This window comes from Cinclus cinclus, chromosome 14 (genome assembly GCF_963662255.1).
Source record: "Cinclus cinclus chromosome 14, bCinCin1.1, whole genome shotgun sequence".
NCBI lineage: Eukaryota > Metazoa > Chordata > Aves > Passeriformes > Cinclidae > Cinclus > Cinclus cinclus.
Window position 1 is genome coordinate 4,871,595 of NC_085059.1, and position 22,644 is coordinate 4,894,238.

The 22,644-nt window shown below is 58.5% G+C and overlaps 1 protein-coding gene across 1 annotated transcript; it reads left to right on the forward strand.

Moving 5' to 3' along the window:
- Positions 1-1,961: 1,961 nt before the first annotated feature.
- On the forward strand, positions 1,962-22,109 carry ARAP3 (ArfGAP with RhoGAP domain, ankyrin repeat and PH domain 3). Its single transcript, XM_062502180.1, has 33 exons — positions 1,962-2,983; positions 3,586-3,647; positions 3,972-4,045; positions 4,434-4,504; positions 8,243-8,512; positions 9,008-9,077; positions 9,707-9,827; positions 10,006-10,193; positions 10,929-11,035; positions 11,874-12,073; positions 12,804-12,889; positions 13,301-13,483; positions 13,695-13,857; positions 14,131-14,262; positions 14,339-14,495; positions 14,640-14,742; positions 14,907-15,105; positions 15,190-15,253; positions 15,536-15,699; positions 15,846-16,058; positions 16,176-16,281; positions 16,761-16,908; positions 17,073-17,141; positions 17,417-17,491; positions 18,162-18,276; positions 19,046-19,174; positions 19,327-19,460; positions 19,606-19,688; positions 19,893-19,928; positions 20,342-20,405; positions 20,499-20,636; positions 20,919-20,957; positions 21,543-22,109. Exons 1-33 carry the CDS (start codon positions 1,962-1,964, stop codon positions 22,107-22,109), a joined length of 5,352 nt encoding a protein of 1,783 aa, XP_062358164.1.
- The last annotated feature ends 535 nt before the right edge of the window (positions 22,110-22,644 follow it).

Sequence of the window (22,644 nt, forward strand, 5' to 3'; positions counted from 1 at the left end):
GGTGCTGCATTCCCAGCATCCACACAACACAAAGGTTTTGATGTTCCCAAAATTTCGCCCACCCAGCCCCAGTACCTGCCCTCCCAAGTCCCCTCTCATCAGCACGAATATTTTAGCCTGTTTTCCTCAGTTTAGCCCAAAGGAAGGCAGAGCCTGGCTGAGGGACGGGTCACAGCACAGCCAGGGCAGCGTCATGCCTGGGAAGCGACAGGACAGAGGGTGGGACAGGGATGGGGACCAGAGGGTTGGCCTGGAGGAGGGACCGGCAGTGGGAGGCGCAGGCTGGGTGCTGCGGAGCCCGCAGCAGTTCCTGCACGGGACTGCCCTGGCATCACCCTGGAGCCCAGAGCAGGGTGGTCCCGGAGCCCACATGACACTGCCACCACCGGAGCTGGCCCCGGGGGGCTGCGGAGCGCCAGAGGTGAGGGACGACAGCGAGGGTGGCAGGAGATGGATGGGACAGATTTGGGGACGGTGGGGAAGGGCCAGAACTGCGACAGTCCATGCTCACTGTGCCAGATGGGTACGGGTTTGTAGGCGCAGGGATGGTGCCCACCTCCCCGTGGGCACGGCTGCACTACCCCAAAGTGCCACACCACAGCACTGTGCCCGGCACGGAGCAGAGCCCCAGGAACGGGGAGGTCCGGGAGCGGTCTTCTCACTGGAGAAGCCCCAGGCAGAGCAGAGCCGGCCGCAGACCCCTCAGGGTCATGAAAATGGGGGAAATCGCCCCATTTCGGTCCCAAAACTGCTGGGCACAAGTGGGTCCAGCCCTTCAAATACCCACCCTACATCGCTGAGTGACATCGCTGCCCTGCCCTGCCTTTTCGGTAGGTCCCACACCAGGCTGACAGCTGCCCTGCCCCCCTGTCCGGCTCCCCATGTCCCAGCCCCTGCCGTGACTGTTCTCTGATGTTCTCTCTCTCACCGATGCCGTGACAGCATCCCCCACGTGCTGGCGGGGACACCGCAGCCTCCCAGGGCACTTCCCCATGGCACCCACGCATCCCCTGCCTGGGCAGGCGGCGCCGGGCAGCGAGGATGTGCCCGTGCTGGGCACGGGGGCTCAGCCCGGCTCTCCCGGCCGGCTTTGGGACGCGGCTCCTGCGGGAGGGGGCAGGGGATGCGTGGGAGCGTGCAGGCAGCAGGAAGGAAGCCTGCTCCGAACAATAGAGGGAAATGGAGGAACTGGAAAAAGACCCAGTGGCAGCACAGTCAGCACAGATGGTTTAGTGCGAAGCTGCGTGATTCATGGGAAAAAGGCTCTCAGCAGGCTCTGTCCCTCGGCTGGGCTAGCGACTCGTCCCCGGTGGCACACACGAGCCTGCCCGTGCCTCTGCGGCCATTGCGGGTGCCGGCACTGGGGGGTCCGGCCCGGCCGGGGGTGGGGGGTGGGTGGGAGGCTGTCCCCCCTCTGTTTGCCCGTGAGTCATGCTGACCTCTCCCATGCCCTCGCCAGCAGTGAGAGAGAGAGATTATGGTCTGGCCCTTCCGGCCGCAGATCCCTCCCCGAGCTGGCCGGCACAGGAGCTCATCCCCTGGGAGGGGCCCCGCTGCTCCCCCCGGTATCTGCCGGGACACCCTCGCGGCTGCACGGCTCTGGTCCGCCCGGCCGGCTCCGCAGAGCCCGGGACGTCCCAGCCCTCGGCATCTGCTCGGCCACCCGCTCCCCCGTGAGTCCCCGCACGCTCAGTTCCTGCCCGGGCTCGGCTCAGGATCCGGCTCCGGGGAGCGGTGGAGAGGCTGGGGCTGGGGAACAACAAGATGCGGGCTCCTGGAGCTGCGAGGTGAGCGGGGTGTGGAGCAGCGAGGTGTGGAGACTTCGGGGAGCATCCTGCGCTCTCACCCTTCAGGGCAGCTGAACCCACCCCCTTTTCCCTTCCTGCTGCCTCCTCAGCCCCTCTCTCCCCTCCTTTCACAGATGATGGGCTGAGCATCCGTCCCTGAGGCACCCCAGGGCCATGAGCTCCCCGTGCGGTCCTGACTCGGATATTGCAGACTGGCTGGCCACCATCCACTTGGAGAGGTACCGGGATGTCTTCAAGCAGCACGGATACCATGTGGCCAGAGATGCCACCTGTCTGGACAGCCACCACCTGCAGCAGATCGGCATCACCGCCACCGGGCACCGCAAAAGGATCCTCACCCTGGTGCAGCAGACACGGATGCTGATTCAATCCCGGGCGAGACCTGCAGCAGGAGACATCCATTCCCGAGGCACGGAGCTCCTGGATGCCCCACAGGAGGGCAAGGATGCCATGAGAGCAGAGCCGGGAGGGATTGGTGACGCCTTTGGGACGCAGCCGCGTGTCACCGTGCCCAGCCAGGACCCTGCTCCTCCCGCCCTGAAGCCGGTTCCCAAGCCGAGGACGGTTTTCCCTCGCTCAAAGCCGGAGCAGGGATTAGTGCCCCTGCCCCCGGCACGCTCCACTGTGCCAGCACACGGCCCGGGCAGCGAGAGGGCACCAGCAGCATTTGTGGTACTGGAGGGGTTTGTGCCAGGGGAGACCTCCACGGATTTGGAGAGCGCGGAGCGCGGAGCTGATCCAGGGGCAGCTCCGGCCATGGGTGTGATAGCGTCGAGGCTGAGAGGGCGGGACAGCGCTCGGGAGGAGACACGGCCACCCACGAGTCACGGACAAACCCTGGAGACACCGGAGAGATCCCCCCCGCCCGTCCCGTGGGTCCCCCCACGGCACAGACCCCGGGGTTTGGCAGCTGAGCCCAGCGCTGGCAGTGCCCAGGAGGGTCCCCCCGCACCCAGCCCTGCCCTGCCCGCCCCAGCCAGGAGAGAACCCTCGCCGTGCCCCAGGGCAGCCTCTGCCCGGCTGGAGATGGTGTCCAATGTCATCTACGAAGGACTCGAGCGCCCGTCAGCACCCGCGGAGGAGCCGGGAGGGCGGGATGGGTCCCGGGGTGAGGGTGTCCCTCAGCCCCCGGCTCTGTCCTCGCAGGAGCAGACCCAGCCCGAGGACAAGTCTGAGTAAGCCGATGCTTTCCCTCAGCCCTGGGAGGGGAGAGGGGGCAGAGCAGGCAAAGATGAGGATCCAGAGAGCCCCCTAACCCCGGGACCCACCCCAGAGCCTGGCTCTGCTGCCTTCAGGTGCTGACAAGCCCCTTTCACCACCCTCCCCGTGCCTTCCCTGAGCTCTGGATGCGGCAGCTGGGATCCCTCCGAGATGACAGGACAGCCCTGGGCCCCTCGATGGCTCCTTCTGGATGCAGGGAGAGGCTGCTGCCCTTTCTCTGCCCCTCTGGCAGCAGGGTTGGGGGTCCCCAGCATGGTGGGGGGGAGGGGGGGTGGCTGAGTGGGGGTTCTGGGGCTGGATCCTACTGAGAACAAGGTGGGAGATGTCCCAAGGGGGAGATGCTGGAGTGGGAGATGCCCCACAACCCCAGAAAACACTGGCAGTCCCAGGGTTGGGAAGATAAGGGATCAAGGAGGGCACTGAGAGCAAGGAGGGTATGCTGCACATCCCAGGGGACAAAGCCGGGATCAGGAGCAGCGTCCAGCAGCTCCTGCCCAGCCAGGCAGGACCCCACTGATCCCAGTCCGGCCACACTAACCCCTATCCTGTTTTCCAGCAGTCCTGGCTGGCCCAGCGGGGTCCTGCCCTCCATCCCACAGAGACCCAGCAGCAAGCCAGGTAAGAGCCCCCCATGCACAGCAGGGACCCCCGGTATCCCCGAGGAAGGGGGAGAGGGGGTCACCCACACACCCTGCCCATTCCCCAGCCCTGCCCCTGCTCCAGCCTCGCTCAGGGTCTGGGGTAGAGCAGAGCAGAGCCCCTGGAAGGCTCTGCCTTCCAGACAGAGCCCCACCCCAGATGTGACACTGTGTCAGGTGCCCTGGGTGTTGGGGTGGCTGTGGTGGGCTCGGGGGGTCCCTGTCAAGGACTGGGAGTCCTGGCTGGTCTGTCCCTCACCGCAGGGACCTCTGATGCCTTTGCCTCCCCCGTCTCTGCCCACAGAGGTGAACGATCCGCCCATCAGCCCCTACAGCGAGACCGTCTTTGGCCATGTGGCCTCACCTCAGGAGCCAAAGGTGAGGGGACACTGTGGGGGTGGTGGCTGTGCCCTGCTGTCACTCTGCATCCCACCTGCTGCTGCAAAGCTGCTGTGTCACGGTGCCCGGCAGTGCCTGAGGAAGGTTCTTCCCTCAGAGGGTGCTGGGCACCCCTCAGGTTCCCCTGGGCATTCCCAGGGGATGGGCACGGCCCCGACGCTGCCCAGGAGTGTTTGGTCAGCGCTCCCAGGGGTGCACAGGGTGGGATTGTGGGGGTGCCTGGACAGAGCCTGGAGCTGGACTGGATGTGTCCTGTCTGTGAGAATCTGTGATTCTGTTTTGGGTTGAGGGTCACAGGCTGAGCCCCTGCACCGTTAGGACTGCAATGGGACAGGGGACAGGAGATGTGACCATCCTCTCTTCCCAGGGTATTGGCATCTCCTCTGAGCAGAGCTACGAGGCCGTGTCCGAGCTGGAGCTGGAGCGAGAAGGCTGCAGGTAGAGATCAACTCTGGGCTGAGCCGGGCATCAGGGGACAGGGGACATCGCTGGGGACAGCCTGAGAGGAGCTGGGGGTTTTTACCCCACAGCACAGCTGATCAGGAGTGTCTGGGATGGTGTCAACAGACTCTAGAAGAGCTGACAGGTTTGGAGAGAAGGAGCCGTGCTGGTGGGTGGCCCTTGGTGGGGACAGTGCTCAGCAAGAGATTTCTGAGAGTACAGCTGGGGCAGCATCTGTACACCCAGAGGAACCTGGATTTGGCCTCTGGGAAGAGCAAAACGCCGTGAGGAATGGGGATTACTCAGAAATTAGATGGCTCCAAGCTCCAGATGAGGGGTTGTGGGATCTCTGAAGGTTCCAGCAGCCTCAGATCAGCATATGCTGCTCAGTCACTCTGTGCTGGTAAGCAGTGAAATTGTGAGGGGCACCTTTAAAACGCTTTTGAAATGTACTTTCCATAACTCCTGATAGCATCTCAGAAAGAGGAAGGAAAGCTGCTCTTCCCATTTCAGATGGGGAGGGTTCCTTTTCCTGTGTTGCTTAGAGAGGACGAGGTGAGCTGCAGCTCTGTGGCCTTCAGCTCTGGTGTGGCCAGAGCTGTAAACAGAAATACTGAAATCTCCTGTGGAGCTTCTGAATCAGGTCAGAGAGGAGCTGGGCACTGACCTGTCTGTATCCAGTGGCTTCCAGGGAGTTGGGATCCAGAACAAGGGAATTGGCCAGCTGTGGGATTTTGCAGCTGGCCTTGCTGACAAGAGGCAGGATGTGACCATCAGGGGCAGCAGGTCACAGGTTTTTTCTCCCAGCCCAGCACCAGCATGCCTGGGGTGTGGAGAGTGGAACAGGAGACAGAAAAGCCTTTGAGAACCTTTTTTAACACTGTGCTCCCAGACTCTATTACCCAGATGCTCCAGCACTTTCCTCCCACACCCAGTCCCACCGGTCCCACCACGATTCCCTGGAGCAGAGCTGTAGGATCCTGCTCAATTGCTGAGGGGCTGCTGGCCAGCCCTGGCCCCAGCTCTACTGCCTCTCTGGGACCTCCTGATCCTAATCCTCCCCTCCATCACTGGTGGCTCTCCAGCTCAGCCAGTCCTCATCCTTGTGTCACTGGGAATTACCAGGTGTCCTCTGCAGCCACCAATCCGCTTGGCATGGGAAATATTTCCCAGTCCCAAACTTCAGAGAGGCTCTTCTGCCCCTTTTCTTACCTGTGGTAACTCCTCTTGCCCCGTTCTGGGGAAGCTGTGTCTGGCTCACGCTGCTCCCTGGCTTGGGGTGTGGGCAGTGTGAGTGTCAGGGGTGGGCAGAGCTGCCTCACCAGCAAGAAAATATCCTCAGAAAGAGGAAAAGAAATGCAAAATTCCCTGTAAATTGGGAGCTGAGTCTCTGAGTGTGAGGCAGGAATGTAGGGTGGGATTTATCTGTTCATCCACGCTGGTGATCCACGCTCAGCCCCCTGAAACACTGGTGCCCTGCTCCAGCCATCGGTGTCAGCAGGACAGAGAGGTGGCACAGCAGTGTCCGTGTCACCCCAAGGAGCTCAGGGGACTGGCTCAGACTTTGCTTGTCCATGCCAGATGTCCAGTCCCCTCCATCTCATTCCAGCTTCATTGACTCTAAGTCACAGCTCAGGAAGGGAGCTGTCATGGATTTTTTTTTCCGTTTTCCTCTTGCCCTGACCCATTCCATGGGTCTGCCTCCCACTCAAGCCTGGCACTCAAGGCTGCTGTCTGCCTGTGACTCACAGAGTCCTCCAGCCACACCATTCCCTGTCCAGTCCTTCCTGAAGCATCTGCAGGCCAGGCTGGGACTCCAGCCAGATGAGTCACCCTGACAAGGCTCCGCTGTGGTAATTAAACAGCAATTTTCCTTGTGCTCCGACCTCAAAGCCCCCCAGGGCCATTTCTTGTCTTTCCTGGAGCCAAACAGGCTGTTCTCTCTCTCCATCCTCAGCTCCATCCACTACCCCACTTCTCTGGAGTATACCCCCAGGGTCTGGGATGGCTCCAGCCCAGCATCTTCCCAGGCAGATTTAGGGCTTGCTCCTGTCCCATGTGCATAAGGAACATCTGATGGGGTGACAGAAGGTGTCTGTTCAGGGCCTGTCCTAGTGCCCAAAACCAGATGTTGGGAGAATTTATGAGGGGAGGTGTCTGGGATCCTTCTCCCGGTCCTGAAGCTTCTCATGAACTTACGCTGGAGACACTTTCTCACATTCTGTGGGTTTCTTCTCCAAAACCGTCCCCATCTCCGAGGAGGATTCCCACAGCTCACCTGTTCCTTTCCCACGTGGAGAAGGATGTCACCCAGCTCCTGTGGCTGAAGCAGTGATGGCCAAGAGAGTCCTTTCAGTTCTCCTCATGACCCTGCCCCCATCACTCACCCTGTCCCCTGGACATGCCCAGTTTACTCAGGTGCTCCTCAGATAGAAGCTTGGACAAGTCTTGGATCATCCTTGCTGGATTCCCCAGTTGAATTTGGCATGGATGCTCTCCTGTGGGTGCTGGGCTGTCCCACAACTCTCTTTGCACCCATCACCATTGCACCTGGGCAGTCCTCCCGTGAGCTCCTGGGACTGTCAGACATTTCCCAGTACATTTCCTTTCCAGGGAAAGAAAAATGCCTGGCTAAGAGAGCTGATGGGAAGGGGCAGGCTTAGAAGTTTATTTTTATAATTTCCTTTTATTGTTTTGGCTGGAGAGTCTCAGCAGGTCCGGCTGAGGGTTTAGCATGGCTTCCCAAAGGATGGAGATGGATGCAGGAGCTCTGCCAGCCCAGAATTTTGGCTGCACAGGAGCAGGCACAAAGGTGTCTTGGCAGGAGTTTCACAGTGCTGGGAATGTTGGAGGAGCAGAGGGAGGGAGCAAGGGGGGTGGGTGTGGAGCAGGATATGGGATTTGGGATCTTGGCTTCCTTTTGCTGCCTGTGAAGAGAGGAAAGAGGCGATGCCAGGGGGTTGGAGACGTGCGGTGGTGCCTGTGTGACATTCCCTAAAGCAGGGAAGCCCCAGCCTTTGTGCCATCATGTAGGGCTGGCTGAGCCTCGGGCTGGTGGTGGCCACGAGCACACACGGAGATGCAGACCCCAACATCCCTGGTGTAATGGTTTGAAAACGAAACCAGTGAGAGTCAGAAATGCAATTTAATAGGAAAAGAAAGAAAAAATAAAATATACGTGCAATAGTACAAAAGGAAAACCAGTGACAGAGTCAGAATACAACCTGACACCCGCTAGTTAGGGTGGTGATAGTCCAGATGAAGTGGTCTTGTTGAAGCGGGAAAGGTCTGGTAGCTCTTGTCCTCTGGAAACCAGTGGTAAGGGCTGCCTTGGTGCTCCAAACCTCAGTTTTTATCCAGGTAGGAAATGCTTGTCTCCTCCCCCTGGGTGGAGCATCTCCCAGTGGGATGGTGGAATTTTATCAGTCATGCAGTGGGACTCAGTGTCCCATGAACAGGAGATATCTCCTGGAGGAAGGATGGGTTGTGGGAAAGATCAAGAACACTGCCCCAGCTGGTTTAACAGCTGGCCCATGAACAGGAGATATCTCCCCTGGAGATAAGGATCACTGCCACACCTGGTTTCAGAAGATGGTGATAGAGTTCATACTTTTGGCACATCTTTGCATTGTAACCTAGGACACCTGGGTGCCCCAAGCAGGACAGGATGAGGCCAGGAGCAGTGCCAGGACCCTGCTGTGCTGCCCAGCTCCCTCACATCCCCTTTACCCACAGGACGAGCAGCGAGTGCAGCAGCGAGGGCCGGAGCGAGGATGAGGAGAGCCGGAGCCGCCTCATCGAGCGCATCGCCCACAACGACACCGAGGGATATTCCACCGTGGAGGCCCCGCATGCTGAGGGTGCCCCGTTCAGCCTGCCAGCACACCTGTACCCCGACGAGGTCCTGGATGACCTCACCATCTCCCCCTACGCCAGCTTCACGTCGCTGTGTGAGCCCCGGCCCACCATGCTCGGTGGTTGGCTGGACAAGCTGTCCCCACAAGGGTACGTGGGTGTGGAATCACAGCAGGCTTTGGGCTGGGAGAGACCTTAGGATCATCATTCCACACCCTGACATGGACAGGGACAGTGACAGGCCCCCCCACACCCTATTCATGTAGTGCTTTTGGTTTAGTAATTTGAAATTTTCCGGCTGTGAGATAGGATTCAGAGGAAGGCAAAACAGTCTTAACTTTAAATGGTACAAAGAGAAACTTTATTACTAGAAACTATAAGAAAAAACCCTCAGAATAAAACTTTAGACTACTTTCCTTCGCCCCACACACCTTCCACTACTCCAGCTTGCTCCAAGCCCTGTCCAGCTGGCCTGGAGCCCTTCCAGGGAGGGGGCAGCCCCGATAGATAAACCCCCTTGGGCAAGGCGAGGTGGCTGCACTGGTCACCGTGCTCCTCTTGGGTACTCCAGCTGTTCTGTGGGGGAGGAAGGATCTGTGAGGGGGAATCACCCCCTTCCCAACAGTTTTTCTGCCATCCCAACAGGAACTATGTCTTCCAGAGGCGCTACGTCCGTTTCGATGGCAAGAACCTGATGTACTTCAGCAGTGAGAAGGTACCAAAGGACAGGGTGGGGCAGGGTGGGGATGCTGAACCGCGACACCACCTGGGGAGCTGCCACATCCCCTTTGCCTCCCCTTGTCCTTCTGGAAGGAGTCAGCAGTGCTCTGCCATCACCAGGGTGGAGCCTGGAAGGCTCCCAGCACAGGCTCAGCCATAGGGAGTCCAGGATAGCAAGGGTCCCTCTGCCAACAGGGAGCAGGAAAGGGGAGATCCTGATGGAATAGGGTCCCAGCCATGGATCCACCCTTTCCTGAACCCCCAGCACCCACCTGGCTGCTGGTGCCTGCTGGCTGCGCTGTGAGGAAGCTCCAGCAGAGCAGATGCTGTGCAGCATCAGCTCTGAGGAGTTGAGTCCGGTTGATGTTGCCCAGAACAGGGCAAAAGGTGTTACCACAGGTAGGAAAAGGGGCAGAAGGGCCTCTCTGAGGTTTGGGACTGGGAAATATTTCCCATGCCAAGTGGATTGTTGGCTGCAGAGGACATCTGGTCATTCCCAGGGGATGTGGAGGAGGAGCCAGGTTATGCCTGGGGCTCCTGGGTGGGATGTGGAGGATGTGCCAGGTCATGGGTGTGCCCTGTGGGGAGGGCAAAGGAGGTAACCCCACCTGGGGCTCATTCCAGGAGCCCTATCCCAAAGGAGTGATCCCACTGCCTGTGATTGAAATGGCTCGTTCCACCAAGGACAACAAGTTCCAGGTCATCACCAGCCACAGGATCTTTGTCTTCCGTGCTGAGAACGAGAGTGAGTGAAAACCTGGGCCAGGGCCCACCAGCCCTAAAGAACCATCCCTGCCTCCCTTCTCCAGCCAGAGCATCCTGCAGGCATCCTAAACCATCCCCTGCCTGCCTTCTGGGTGCTCTGCTCCATGCCAGGGCTGTTGGGAAGGGCTCAGCCCCGCTCCCTCCTGCCTGGTCCCCAGCCCAGAGGAATGAGTGGTGCTCCACGCTGCAGAAGAAGGTGATGGAGCAGCGCCTGGTGGGGTCCCGGCCCCGCCCTGCCAACACTGCCCACTGCCAGAAGTCGGGAACCCTGGAGCTGAAGGGCCAGAAGTCCAAGGTTTTTGCAGCCCTGAGCCTGCCTGAGATGTGGCTATACAAGAGCGAGCAGGTTTGTGGCCAGAGCAGACCCCTAAAGGGATGAGAGGGACAGAGGGAGCTGAGCCAAGGCTGGTGCCAAAGGGAGAGCAGAGGGGAGACGAGTGGGCAGGAAAAAGGCAATGGTGGAGCAGGAAGCTGGAGATCCTGCCCAGGGCAGTGATGGGTACCAGGAGTGGAGCCTCACCAGATTATCATCATCACTAGCAGGCATTTTGGTCTTGTTCACACCAAGCATCCCAGTCTATCCCAGGAGAGCTGGATCGATGGCCACAGAATCAGCAGCACACATACCTGCTGCAGGGGGGACTCGCAGGGACAGCTGGTCCCTGTCACCTCCCACACTGATGCTGCTGCCTGCAGAACGCCTCACTTCCTTCCTGCTGAATTTTCTCAGCACCTCTGGTTTTATTCTCATCACCTCCCTTCCAGCTTGCCTGCTGTGCACTAAGCAGCATCAGCTCTGAGGAGTTGGCTCAGGGTAATATTTGTTTTATGAGCATCCCTGACTCGAATCCCCCAAAAGAAAGGGACCTGCATAGCCACATTTCAGGGGTTTTGGGCAGAACCTGCCTTTGTCTGAAGGCATCATATATTTCCAGGGGGCTTTATTTCAGATGACAGGTGGCTCAGAGAGTGGCAGGGGGAGCAGGGATGGGATGCAGGGGGTGCCAAGCTGCAGCCCCCTCACCACAGGGTGGTGAGTTCAGACCAGCAGAACCAACAGCGCTGTCACTCTGCCCTGCAGTTCTTCAAAATGGGCATTGCCGTGTGCTTCATCGAGATGCGCGGCTCCACTATCCGCGAGGCCAAGAGCCGCAGCTTCGAGCTCATCACTCCCTCCAAAACATTCAGGTATCCTGGCATGCTGCGGGGATGAGGAGGGAGGAGCAGATGAGGAGGGAGGAGCAGATGAGGAGGGAGCTGGGCCCATGTGCTGCTTGCTACAGTCCCCTCCTGAAGAGGAAAAAAAAAAGAAGAAGAAAAAAAAGGGAAAAATACCTATTCTGATTGCATTTTAGTTGTAATTACTGTGTATTAAGATAAAGCAGTCAGTAAGCATATTGTTTAAATTCATAATGTCTCTCAAGGCAAAAGCCTTCATATGTCTCTAATCCCTGAGCTTTTTTAAAGTTTTAATACCTTTCTAGTCCCTAAACTAATTTTCTTATCCAAAAATAATTTCGGTAGTATCCCTACAGTAAAAGAACACAAATTAAAATAACTATTGTACTGAGCTCAGTAATAATGATTTATAAAAAGTTTATATAAGTACCAAAGTTTGTTCCAAGTATGTATCATTTAGAGTTTCTTCATCCTACCCTGTGTCCCCATTCTAATAACATGTTTTAGAAGTTTATTAGTAATTGCACCCAGTTTATTAAAGGAGTAGCAGGGGATAAGGCTTTCCTTTCCTTTCCTTTCCTTTCCTTTCCTTTCCTTTCCTTTCCTTTCCTTTCCTTTCCTTTCCTTTCCTTTCCTTTCCTTTCCTTTCCTTTCCTTTCCTTTCCTTTCCTTTCCTTTCCTTTCCTTTCCTTTCCTTTCCTTTCCTTTCCTTTCCTTTCCTTTCCTTTCCTTTCCTTTCCTTTCCTTTCCTTTCCATCCGTTTCCTAAAACAAAACTCATTCAAAAGTTTCCTCCCAAATTTACCCTAAACCAAAACAAATAAATATTGGTGCACTGCTGCTCCCAGCTTTGTGGCGGAGTCGGAGCGGGACAAGCGGGAATGGATGGAGGCGTTGCAGGAGGCCATTGCTGAAATGCTCTACGACTACGAGGTGGCAGAGAAGATCTGGTCCAACAAAGCCAACAAATACTGCGCTGATTGCTGGGCTCAGAGTCCTGACTGGGCATCCATCAACCTGTGCGTGGTGATCTGCAAGCAATGTGCAGGTGGGACAGCTCCCGGTGGGCACAGGGGAATCCTGGGGGAGTGGGCTGGGCTGGTGTCACAATCTGCTAATATAGGTGGGAGTCGTGATGGTTTGTTTGATCTCGGAGTGCAAAAGACACACAGCAAAGGGACTTCAGTTTACTCGCAGCAGTGCATTTTTATTTTGTGCTGCAACACAATTATGCCACAGAGGGGAGAGATAAAGGAAACGAAGTAAAGAGAGAGAGGGAAAGAGGGGGTGAGGAATAGCTACCAACAGACGGGACAACGTCCTTGTGGTCTTCTGCCAATAGACATGTCTTCCTTCCATGGGGAGATCTCAAAGTTTTCTCCAGAAAGTCACTTTTTATAGTCTTTTCCCAAAGGGAGTGGCATCTGGCCAAGAGGTGGGGAGATTTATGGACTGTTGTGCGCTCAGAGAAGCAGGTGCAAACGTATTGAACATGTTGATCCCAGCTAGTGCCTGCTCGAGAGCAGTGTGCCATGGCGGCACAGCACTCACTGCACACCTGCAAAAAGTTACTTGGCAAGACCAGGCCAGAACTGTCTGAAACCAGTGGGGTCCTCGGGGTCTCAGTCTCTGTTCTTGTGACGGTCGTGAGGCAAATGAAGGAAATTTTGGACCATCTCTTACAGCTGGCAGGAAGGGAGCTGACTGGGGTGTGGGCTTAACTTGGGGCTCAGTTCTCTGGCAGGATCAAGGGGTCCTGATTCTCCTTCTCCCTGCAGGGCAGCATCGCAGCCTGGGCTCCAACATTTCCAAGGTGCAAAGCCTGAAGCTGGACACCAGCGTCTGGTCCAATGAAATTGTGCAGGTGAGACACTGAGGGGTACAGTGAAATTGTGAAGATGAGACACTCAGGGGTGCAATGGAATTGTGGAAGTCAGGCATTGAGGAGTACAGTGAAATTGTGCAGGTGAGACAGGGGTGCAGTGAAATTGTGCAGGTGAGAAACTCGTGTAATGAAATACAGGTGAGACAGGGGTGCAATGAAATCGTGGAAGTGAGGCATTGAGGGGTGCAGTGAAATACAGGTGAGACACTCAGGGCTGTAATGAAATCAAGCAGGTGAGGCACTCAAGGCAGGGCATGGTGTGCTCGGGGGCCAGGCTGCTCCTCGGGCAGGGCAGCAACCCCTCCGTCTCCCTAGGGATGCAGGGACTGTGGGAATCCTTCTCCTCCCGCTGGCCCTGGGGCTCACCATGACTATGGGACTCTCCCACAGCTCTTCATCGTGCTGGGAAATGATCGAGCCAACCGGTTCTGGGCCGCTCGCCTCCCCACCACCGAGGCCATCACCCCGGACAGCGGCGCCGAACAGAGACGGGATTTCATCACCCGCAAGTACCGGGAGGGACGGTACCGACTGCCCCACCCCCACTACGCCACTCAAGAGGAGGTGCTCCAGGTAGGGGACACCTCGAGGTGCTGGGAGCCACCCCAGAGCTCCTGGTCTGAGGTGCCAGCACCTCCTGCCTGGCTGCGCGTGCTCACTGCCTCATGCCAGCCAGATTTTGGGAGGTTGTGCCCTGGTTTGGTTGCCTTGGAGCAGCCCTGGTGGGGAGCTGGGGTCTCCATGAGCCAGGACATGGTCCCTAAATGTGCCTGTTCCACCCTAGGCGCTGTGCACTGCAGTGGCAGGACCAGCCCTGCTCAAGACCATCCTGCAGTTCTTCTCATCCTCAGAGGCTGCCCTGGCCTCTGATCCTGCTGCCAGCGAGGTGGCCCCAGGGGCCGACCTTTGGTGGGGACCAGAGAGCAAAAGGCCCAGGAACCTTTCGGGTAAGGAGAACCCTCGAGCCCCAGCTGGCTGAGGTGGAGGAAATTCCTCTTTGCTGCCACTCCTAGCATGGCCCAAGGCTGGGGACACCCAGGCTGTCAGGTGTCCTGGCTCCCTGGGGTTAAGGCTTCCTCTGGAATCTCTGATTAGTGGGCTCCTCTGGAGTCCCTGCTCAGGGAACCCCGTCCCTGCACCTGCAGGAGTGGCATCTCCCTCTGGTACCCACAATTTGGTGTTCCCTGCTCCCACCCCACTCTCAGCACTGTGTCCCACAGGGAGCCCCCGCATGCAGGACCCAGGTCCCGAGGGTGTCTACAACGAGATCACCCAGCCAGTGACACACAGTGGGTACCTGTACCGGGCCACAGCCCCCCCGAAGCTCCCAGGGGCCAGGAAGAGCAAAGAGGGTGAGTGTGGGCAGTGTGGGAGGGCAGCCAGAGGGTGCCCACCCCAGTGCCACTGATCCCCCCCTTGTTCCTGCAGACTTCCAGCGCACGTGGTGCTCCCTGGAGAGAACCCTGCTCTTCTTCGAGACTGAGAAATGCACCGAGCCCCTGGGCCACATTGACAGCGGGGATCTCATCTCCCTGGGGGTCAACAGAGCCCACCAGGCAGTCACCAGTCCCGGCCCCACTGAGAGGTACCCCCAGCCACGTCCCCAGTCATGCCCAGAAAGCTTGGGGCACACAGGCAGCAGGACCGGGCTCCCTGCTTGGTGCAGTTGTGGCTCTGGCTCTGGGGGCAGGGATGGGGCTGCCCTCATGAGCTGCTTCATCCTCTGCAGGTTTCGCTTCACCCTTGAGCTCTTCCTCACTGGGGAAAAGGTGCAGCAGCTGGGAACCGATGGGCCCGAAACGCTGCAAGCCTGGGCCAGTGCCATCGGCAAGGTGAGCCAGCCCCAAAGTGTCCCCAGAGTCTGTCCCTGCTTCCCTCTGTGAGAAGCACTCTCCTCCCTTTCCAGGGGCTCCCACCCTCCCTGGTGACCTGCCCCCATTCTCATGGGGGGCAGAACCCTGTCTTGACCCTGCTCATGTCCTGTTCCATCCCACAGTGGTTCACCCCCATGAGCTGCCACTGCCTGCTGGGCTACGAGTTCCAGCGTGTGGGCCAGCTGCGCTACAAGTGCATGCTGAACCCCGAGCGCTGGCAGAGAGCCTTCTTCATCCTGCAGAAAGGTCACCTCTTCATCTGCCCCGCCGAGGAGGACGGGGCTGAGGACAGCATCAACCTGCGGCGGCTGCAGGAGCTCAGTGAGTGCCTTGTCACAGCCCGGGACTGGCACCGCGCGGTGGCCGCACGTGGCTCTGACTCCTCAGCTTCTCGCCCCAACACAGGTCTGGTTCCCCCCACGGACACCCCGGAAAAGAAGGAGCTGCTGGTCCTGGTGGAGATGGGGAGGTGAGTCCTGGCCGTGGGGATGATGGGGAATGAGCCAAGCAACCTCAGCATGCTGCCCAGGGCAAAGGCACTTCTGGATGGGCCAATGCTGATCCCAAATCCCTGGTGGGGAAGTTGCTGGGACAGCAGGGCTGTGACCGAGGGGCTTGCAGGGGTGTTCTGGTGGGGTAGGGTGTCCCTCGGCTCAGCCTGGCTGGCCCTCGCTCCCTGTCACAGGCAGGAGGGGACAACCTGCCTTTGTGACAACCCTCATTCCCTCTTTTCTGCCCTTGTTGTTCTCAGGACATTTTACCTGCAGGGCTTGTCACGGGCAGACTCTGCCGCGTGGTACGGTGACATCCAGGCGTCAGCAGGGGGCCGGGGCAACGCTCTGAGGGACCAGCAGCTGAGCCGAGGGGACATCCCCATCATCGTGGACTCCTGCATCGCCTTCATCACCCAGTACGGTGAGCCCAGCACGACCCGGCACCCTCCGACACCTCGGGATGGCCGATGGGTCTGGGCAGGAGGCACCGCTCCGGTGGGAGCACCAGCTCCATGAGGGATCCTCCGAACAGGATCCGGCCCCTGTGACCCCATGTCCCTGTCCCAGGGCTGCGGCACGAGGGGATTTACCGCAAGAACGGAGCCAAGTCCCGGATCAAGGTACTGATGGAAGAGTTCCGGCGGGATGCCCGCAACGTCAAGTTGCGCATCAGCGACAACTTCATCGAGGATGTCACTGACGTGCTGAAGAGGTTCTTCCGGGAGCTGGAAGATCCCATCTTCACCCTGGAACTGCACCCGCAGTGGAAGGAGGCTGCAGGTACCTCCTTCAGCTGCTCCACTCTGGGTTCTCTGGATGGGTCCTGGTGCCAGCCTTGGTGCCGTGTCACCTGTGGATCTGCTGGCTTCAGCCAGGGTCTGGTTTTCCTGCCTCCAGAAATCTCCTCAAAGCCGCAGCGCTTGGAGCGGTACAAGGAGCTCATCCATCGCCTGCCTCGCCTCAACCACAAGACCCTGGCTGCGCTAATCGGGCACCTCTACCGGTCAGTGGAACCCTCCCCTCAGGGTGCCCTGGTCCAGCCAGCACTGTGGGGTCTCCCTGCTGCCCAGGGAATGCTGGCTCCTCTCCCTAAGAGACAGGGAGGGATCCATGCCCTGCTCTACCCACACAGATGGTGCTGGAACATGTCTGGGACACCCTGAATATTCCCAAAATCATCCTGCAGCAAGGGGGAGTAACAGGAGGTTTGGGATTGGGGACGCCACCCTGTAGGATGTAGATATCATCTGGTGCCCCAAAAAGACAGAAAACACTCAACTGCCATCCCTGAGTCAGAGTTTGAGGTAGCAGAGGTTTGATGGCAGAGGGAAGTTCTCCAAACAGGAACTGCCCAGTTTGAAGTTCCCATTGCTGAGGGGCTGGGGACATCCAGGCTGTTTGTATGAGGCAGAGGAGGGTGGCTGAGGCTGAAACCCCACCCTGAGCGAGACCATCCCCTCACCTCTGTGCTCCTTGTGCCAGGGTGCAGAAATGTGCAGACCTCAACCAGATGAGCACCAAGAACCTGTCACTGCTCTTCGCACCCAGCCTCTTCCAGACTGATGGCAAAGGGGAGCACGAGGTCAAGGTGATGGAAGATCTCATTGACAACTATGTCAGCATCTTCAATGTAAGCAGGGGCCTGCAGTCCCCTCCATGCTGGGTGTGATCCAGACCCCCTTGGATCCCCCCATAACAGCCACCTCTGCCTCCCCCTGCCTCCCTCCACCCTGACTCTGTGTCCTCAAGCCAGGCCCCACTCCACACTGACCCTGTGCACCTTTCCTCTGGCAGATTGATGAGGATCAGGTATCCCAGATGGATCTGGAGAACAGCCTGATCACCACCTGGAAGGATACCCAGGTACTGGGAATGTGCTTGTTGGCCCCCACCACATCAGGAACCCCTGGGCTGGTGGGACTGACTGGAGGATGGGGACACTCCCAGCTGCCCACCCTGGGTCCCCACTGTCCCATATCCATATTTGGGAAAGGACATTATCTCCGCTGTGCCTATCACCTTGAGGCTCCTGCCCAGGGGAGAAGCAGCCCCAGCTTCCCAGGACAACACCTGCACCCCTGGGAAGGTGGGATGTGCTCAGCACCCACACCAGCATCACACAAATGCTCTCCCCACAGCTCTCCCAGGCAGGGGACCTCATCATCGAGGTTTACCTGGAGCAGAAGGTGCCTGACTGCTGCATCACCCTCAAGGTGAGTCCCACAGCAGGCCTGTGCCAGAGCAAGTGAGGAGGGTGCTATTAGTGGTTACTTTCTTTTTTCTTTTGCCCTTAGTCAGAGTTGGGATTGAAGCATGAGAGATGGGACTCAGTTGTTTATTAATTTTTTTCTATAGTACAGTGAACTCTATAGCACTTTTAGCTAACAAGCTAAAAATTACAAAATGGATCTGTTACAAGGGATTTTAAAGCCTAATTATTAAATTAAAAACTAACATCTATATTATTTATGCTTTGGACCCAATGACCAAACACCTGCGACCCGCAGTGTGGTACTTAATATCCAACCAAAAACTACTGCTTAAAACCAAGAAGAAGAAGAGGGAACAAGAAGGAAGAAAAAGCCAACTCCCCAAAACATCCATCTTGTCCCATACCTATCACTACATTCCAAAATCCCAAATTCCAAACCTTTCCCCATGTGATATTACACACTCCTATCCAAACTACACACCAGTGATTTTAACTCCATCACTCAAATTTTGGAAGCCTTCTCCAAGGCCTCAAGTCAAAAGCAGTATTCTTTTGGGGGTCAGAGCTACAAAGCACAGAAAGTTCAAAAATCCCAGGCTTCAGGGTTCCAATGGGCTCCCTGGGACCCATCCTGCAGCCCCCACCGCAGCTCCCCGTGTCCCTGGCCCCAGGTGTCCCCCACGATGACAGCAGAGGAGCTGACCAACCAGGTGCTGGAGATGCGCAATGTGGCCGCCAGCCTGGACATCTGGCTGACCTTCGAGGCGCTGGAGAACGGGGAGCTGGGTGAGCACGGAGCGGATGGCACAGGGGGAGGTTCCTGGCATGGGCAGGAGGAGGTGTGACATGAGCCAGCAGTGTGCTCTGGTGGCCGAGAAGGCCAACGGCATCCTGGCCTGGGTCAGGAATGGTGGGGCCGGCAGGAGCAGGGAGGTCATTCTTCCCCTGGTGACACTGGTGAGGCCACACCTTGAGTGCTGAGCCCCCCAATTTAGGAAGGACATGATGATACTTGAGAACATCCAGAGGAGGCAACGAGGCTGGTGAGGGACTTGGAACAAAAGTGAGGAACAGCTGAGGGAACTGGGGTTGTTTAGCCCGGAGAAAAGGAGACTCAGGGGTGATCTTATCACTCTCTACAACTTCCTGAAAGATGGATGTGGTCAGGTGGGGTTGGTCTCTTTCTCCAGGCAGCACTGACAGAATGAGAGGACAGAGTCTCAAGCTGCACCAAGGGAAAGTTAGGTTGGATATTAGGAAAAAATTTTTCAGGGAAAGAGTGATAAAGTACTGGAATGATCTGCCCGAGGAGGTGGTGGAGTCACCATCCCTGGATGTGTTAAAAAGAGACTGGATGTAGCACTCAGTGCCACGGTCTAGTTGAGGTGTTAGAGCATGGGTTGGACTCAATGATCTTGAAGGTCTCTCCCAACCTGGTGATTCTGTGAATTCTGTGTGGGGTACAGGTGGTGGCAGAGGGGACAGGAAGGGACACAGGCAGGCAGGCAGGCTCAGGGAAGGGGATACAGTGGTGAGAGCATCCCTGTGTCCCCAGAGCGGCCCCTGCACCCCAAGGAGAAGGTGCTGGAGCAGGCCTTGCAGTGGTGCAAGCTCCCGGAGCCCAGCACTGCGTACCTGCTGGTGAGGAAGGTGCCCATCGGCGAGGGCAGCTGTCTCTTCACAGGTAAGGCGAGCACAAAGGGACCCAGCCCCTCAGGGTGTCCCCAGGGGGGGACAGCCCAGCCTGAGCTTCCCCTTGCCCTGATCCCACCATGGGATACCCCCACAGTCCCACCCTGCCAGCCCCCCTGACCCTCATGTCCCCGCACTGGGCAGGTGCCAAGCGTGAGACCCCCAAGTGTGGGCTGCTGAAATGCCGTGAGGAGCCCCCCAAGCTGCTGGGGAACAAATTTCAGGAGCGTTACTTCGTCATCCGTGACAGGAGGCTGCTGCTGCTCAAGGAGAAGAGGGTACGGGTGGGATGCTGTGGGATGGACCTGAACACCCGGGGTGGGAGAAGAGGCAGGGAGGAGGAGCCTGGGGACAACAGCGGTACAGTGGTGGTCGTCCTCCTGGCAGGCTGGGTGGGCTGACCCAGTGGATGTCCTTTCCCAGAGTGCCAAGCCAGAGCGTGAGTGGCCCCTGGACGCAGCCAAGGTTTACATGGGCATTAGGAAGAAGCTGAAGCCACCAGCTCAGTAAGTGGGACCTTCCCAGCCAGATACCCATCCCTCAGTCCCTGCTCCTAGCACCCAAACCCAGCTGCTGGAGTACACCAGGTTTCACCTGGACCCAAAGCCTGTGCCCATGGGGCAAGCTCAGCCCCCTGGCCCATTGCCCACAAACCCCAGGCTGTGTCTGAACTTGGCAGTGCTGCCCTACAGCCTTGTGTTCCTTTCCAGGTGGGGTTTCACACTGACCCTGGACAAGCAGCAGCTGTGAGTACCTTCCCCTGCCATCTTGGGGCTGGGGGAAGTCGAGATGTGTCCCCAGTTTTAGTGGGAGTGGGACAGCCGGGGGCCCTGAGGTCAGGACAGAGCTGGGGCACTTAAGAGGCAAAGTGGTGGGGCCACACTGTCCCTGGCACAGGGTGGGAGTGTCCCATCGCCACCCACATCCCTGCCGCACAGCCTTCCTGCCTCCCCACCCACACCAGCATCCCAGGTGCCCAAAAAGCTCTCACCTTACCCTAAAGAAGCAATTTGGGCATGCAGAGATTTTCAGAGATTTAGACCATGGGCTGTAGGTGAACCTGAGAGACCCAGGCTCACAGATAGGTGACAAGGGGACAAGGGGACATTGGCTCCATTGTCCCCACTCCCTGGCAGCTTCTCCACTATTTGTTCTGCAGGTACCTGGTGTGCTCAGGGCAGGCTGAGCTCTGGGACTGGACTACTAGCATCCTCAAGGCTCAGGTGGGTGCAGGCTGGTTGTGCCACCCAGCTGGGCAGGGCCGGGACGGGGCTGGCAGGGCATGACCCGTGTCCCCACCCTGTCCCTGTGCGCAGCACGATGACCTGCGCCCCGTGGTCCTGCGCCGTCGCTCCTCCTCCGACCTCGCCAAGCAGAAATTCGGGACGATGCCGCTGGTGCCCCTGCATGGGGACAGCACTGATGCCACCATGCTCTCTGCCAACCAGACCCTGGTAAAGCGCTCGCAACTCCCCCCCCCCCCCCCCCCCACAGGTGCTCCCGCACCCATCCTGGTCATTGTACCCATCCCATACCCTGTGCCCACCCTGGAGAGGCTGGTGCACCCATGGGTGCTGTGTGTGCTGAATGCCATGCTCGTGTCCGTGCCCGTGTCCGTGGCAGCTCTCCGTGCCTGCAGGCTCCTGCACCCTCTGCCCCTCCCCTACCTGCCCGGGCACCCGTGGCCCCGCTCCTCACTCTCCGTGCTCACCCCTGTCCGTCTCCTCTGTTTCTAGCGCCGCCTGCACACGCGAAGGACTTTGTCCATGTTCTTTGTAAGTACCTGCACGCGTGGAGCATCCACTGCTGGCTTTGCACTGTGCCAGGGCTCACCTGCAGCATCCTATGTGCCCACCTGGTGTGGCACCCACTGCTCTGCGTGTTCCTTACCTGGGGATATGGGTCCCTGCATGCTCCCAATGTGGGCAAGCAAGACCAGTCCAGTTCAGTTCCCAGAGCCTCTCCTGTTGGGCACAAGTTGCCCACAGGGTATCAGTGGAAAAAAATGTGAGGGAAAAGGTTTAGGTGTGCCTTGTCATCAGGTTGTTTCCAAAAAGGCCACAGGGCTGAACCTCATCTCACCTGGCTTTGTGCTCTGCATGGCATCCAGCTCCCCGCCCCAGAACCCTCTGCTAAAGGGTGCTGGGCCAGTGGCACAGACCATGCCCAGGCACCAAAACTTCCCTTTCCTCAGCCATGGGGAACAAAGGGCAGCAGAGCCTGAGCCAAGGGACCTGCTGGAGGTATCGGGCCCATGCCGAGGGACAAGGATCCCCAAGGAGGGCAGGGTGAGGGGGGACAGTGGGGTACAGCTGAGCCATAGGAGCAGTGCCCCTCACCCTGCCCCCTGCCCTCCCCAGCCCATGAAGATCCACCAGGACTCCCTGGAGGAGCAGCAGGAGAAGGAGGCAGACATTGATCCTGTCTACGAGGAAGTGGGGAACTTCCCCGAGCTGGCGGCGCTGGACCTGGGGCAGGGGCTGCTGGCAGAGCTGGTGGCCGTGCCCCCCGTGGACAGGTCCAAGAAGCCATTCCCATTCCCCGAGCAGCCCCCGGCCACTGCCCTGCGCTCCTCGCTGCCCGCCAGCCCAGCCCACAGGGTGACAGATCCCTCTGTCACCAAAGCTGTGTCCCTCGAAAGGGGCTTGAACCTGGAGAGCAGCAAAGCTCCAACGCCGGGGTTCACACCCACCAAAACTTCCTCTCTGGAGAGGAACGTGGAGCCTTCCGTGGCGCTGGGCAGGGACTGGGAGCAGGGATCCACACCGGGGAGCAGCCCCACGGCAGAAAGCTCCCTGGAGCTGCCGAGGAAGAGGAGCTTGCAGGCTCCCTCACCCATCAGTGACAAACTGATCCAGGAGCTCAGCAGCGTCATCCTCAGGAAGAGCGATGGCCAACACCCAGGGCCGGGCCAGCCGGTGACGTGACCCGCTGTGCCAAAGGGGTGGCCACCGACCTGGGGGTCAAGTCGTGCCCGGTGGCAGCGATGATGGGTACTCCAGTAGGCAGAGATGATGGGTACCCCGCACTTCCACATCGTGGAACCCCCACTCTCCTCCTCCTCCTCATCCCGGAGCCAGGCTGGGATCGGGAACCAAAGGGACAAGTGGCGACCAGGATGTTGGGCCGTGGTAGCCTCTCGTGGGAGGGCTGGGACTGCTGCCACCTGTGCTCTTGCTTGTGGGTGGCACGTCTGTCATCGAGCCCAGCACCGAGGGAAGCAAGGAAAGGGGAAACAAAAGCAGGAACACGGTGCCCGCATGTTTTGGCAGCACGGCACTGTGCCAGGCAGGGGGCACGGGGTGCCAGCGTGTCCCCTCTCCAGCACTGGGCCTGCAGGGCAGGGCCAGGACACCCAAGCCATCCCCCCTTCCTTTCTGGCATCCACTGTGGCATATTTTGGGGGGAAAGGGGGAACAGCAGGAGCAGGGCTGGCCGTGTGTGCCTGGAGTGTAGTCCTGG

Excerpts from the sequence above, each read along its gene's own strand:
- ARAP3 (XM_062502180.1), top strand. The coding sequence starts at position 1,962 with ATGAGCTCCCCGTGCGGTCCTGACTCGGATATTGCAGACTGGCTGGCC. Across the intron at positions 4,505-8,242 it reads CTGGAGCGAGAAGGCTGCAG|GACGAGCAGCGAGTGCAGCA; the intron begins GTAGAGATCAAC and ends CTTTACCCACAG. Across the intron at positions 13,858-14,130 it reads AAGGCCCAGGAACCTTTCGG|GGAGCCCCCGCATGCAGGAC; the intron begins GTAAGGAGAACC and ends TGTGTCCCACAG.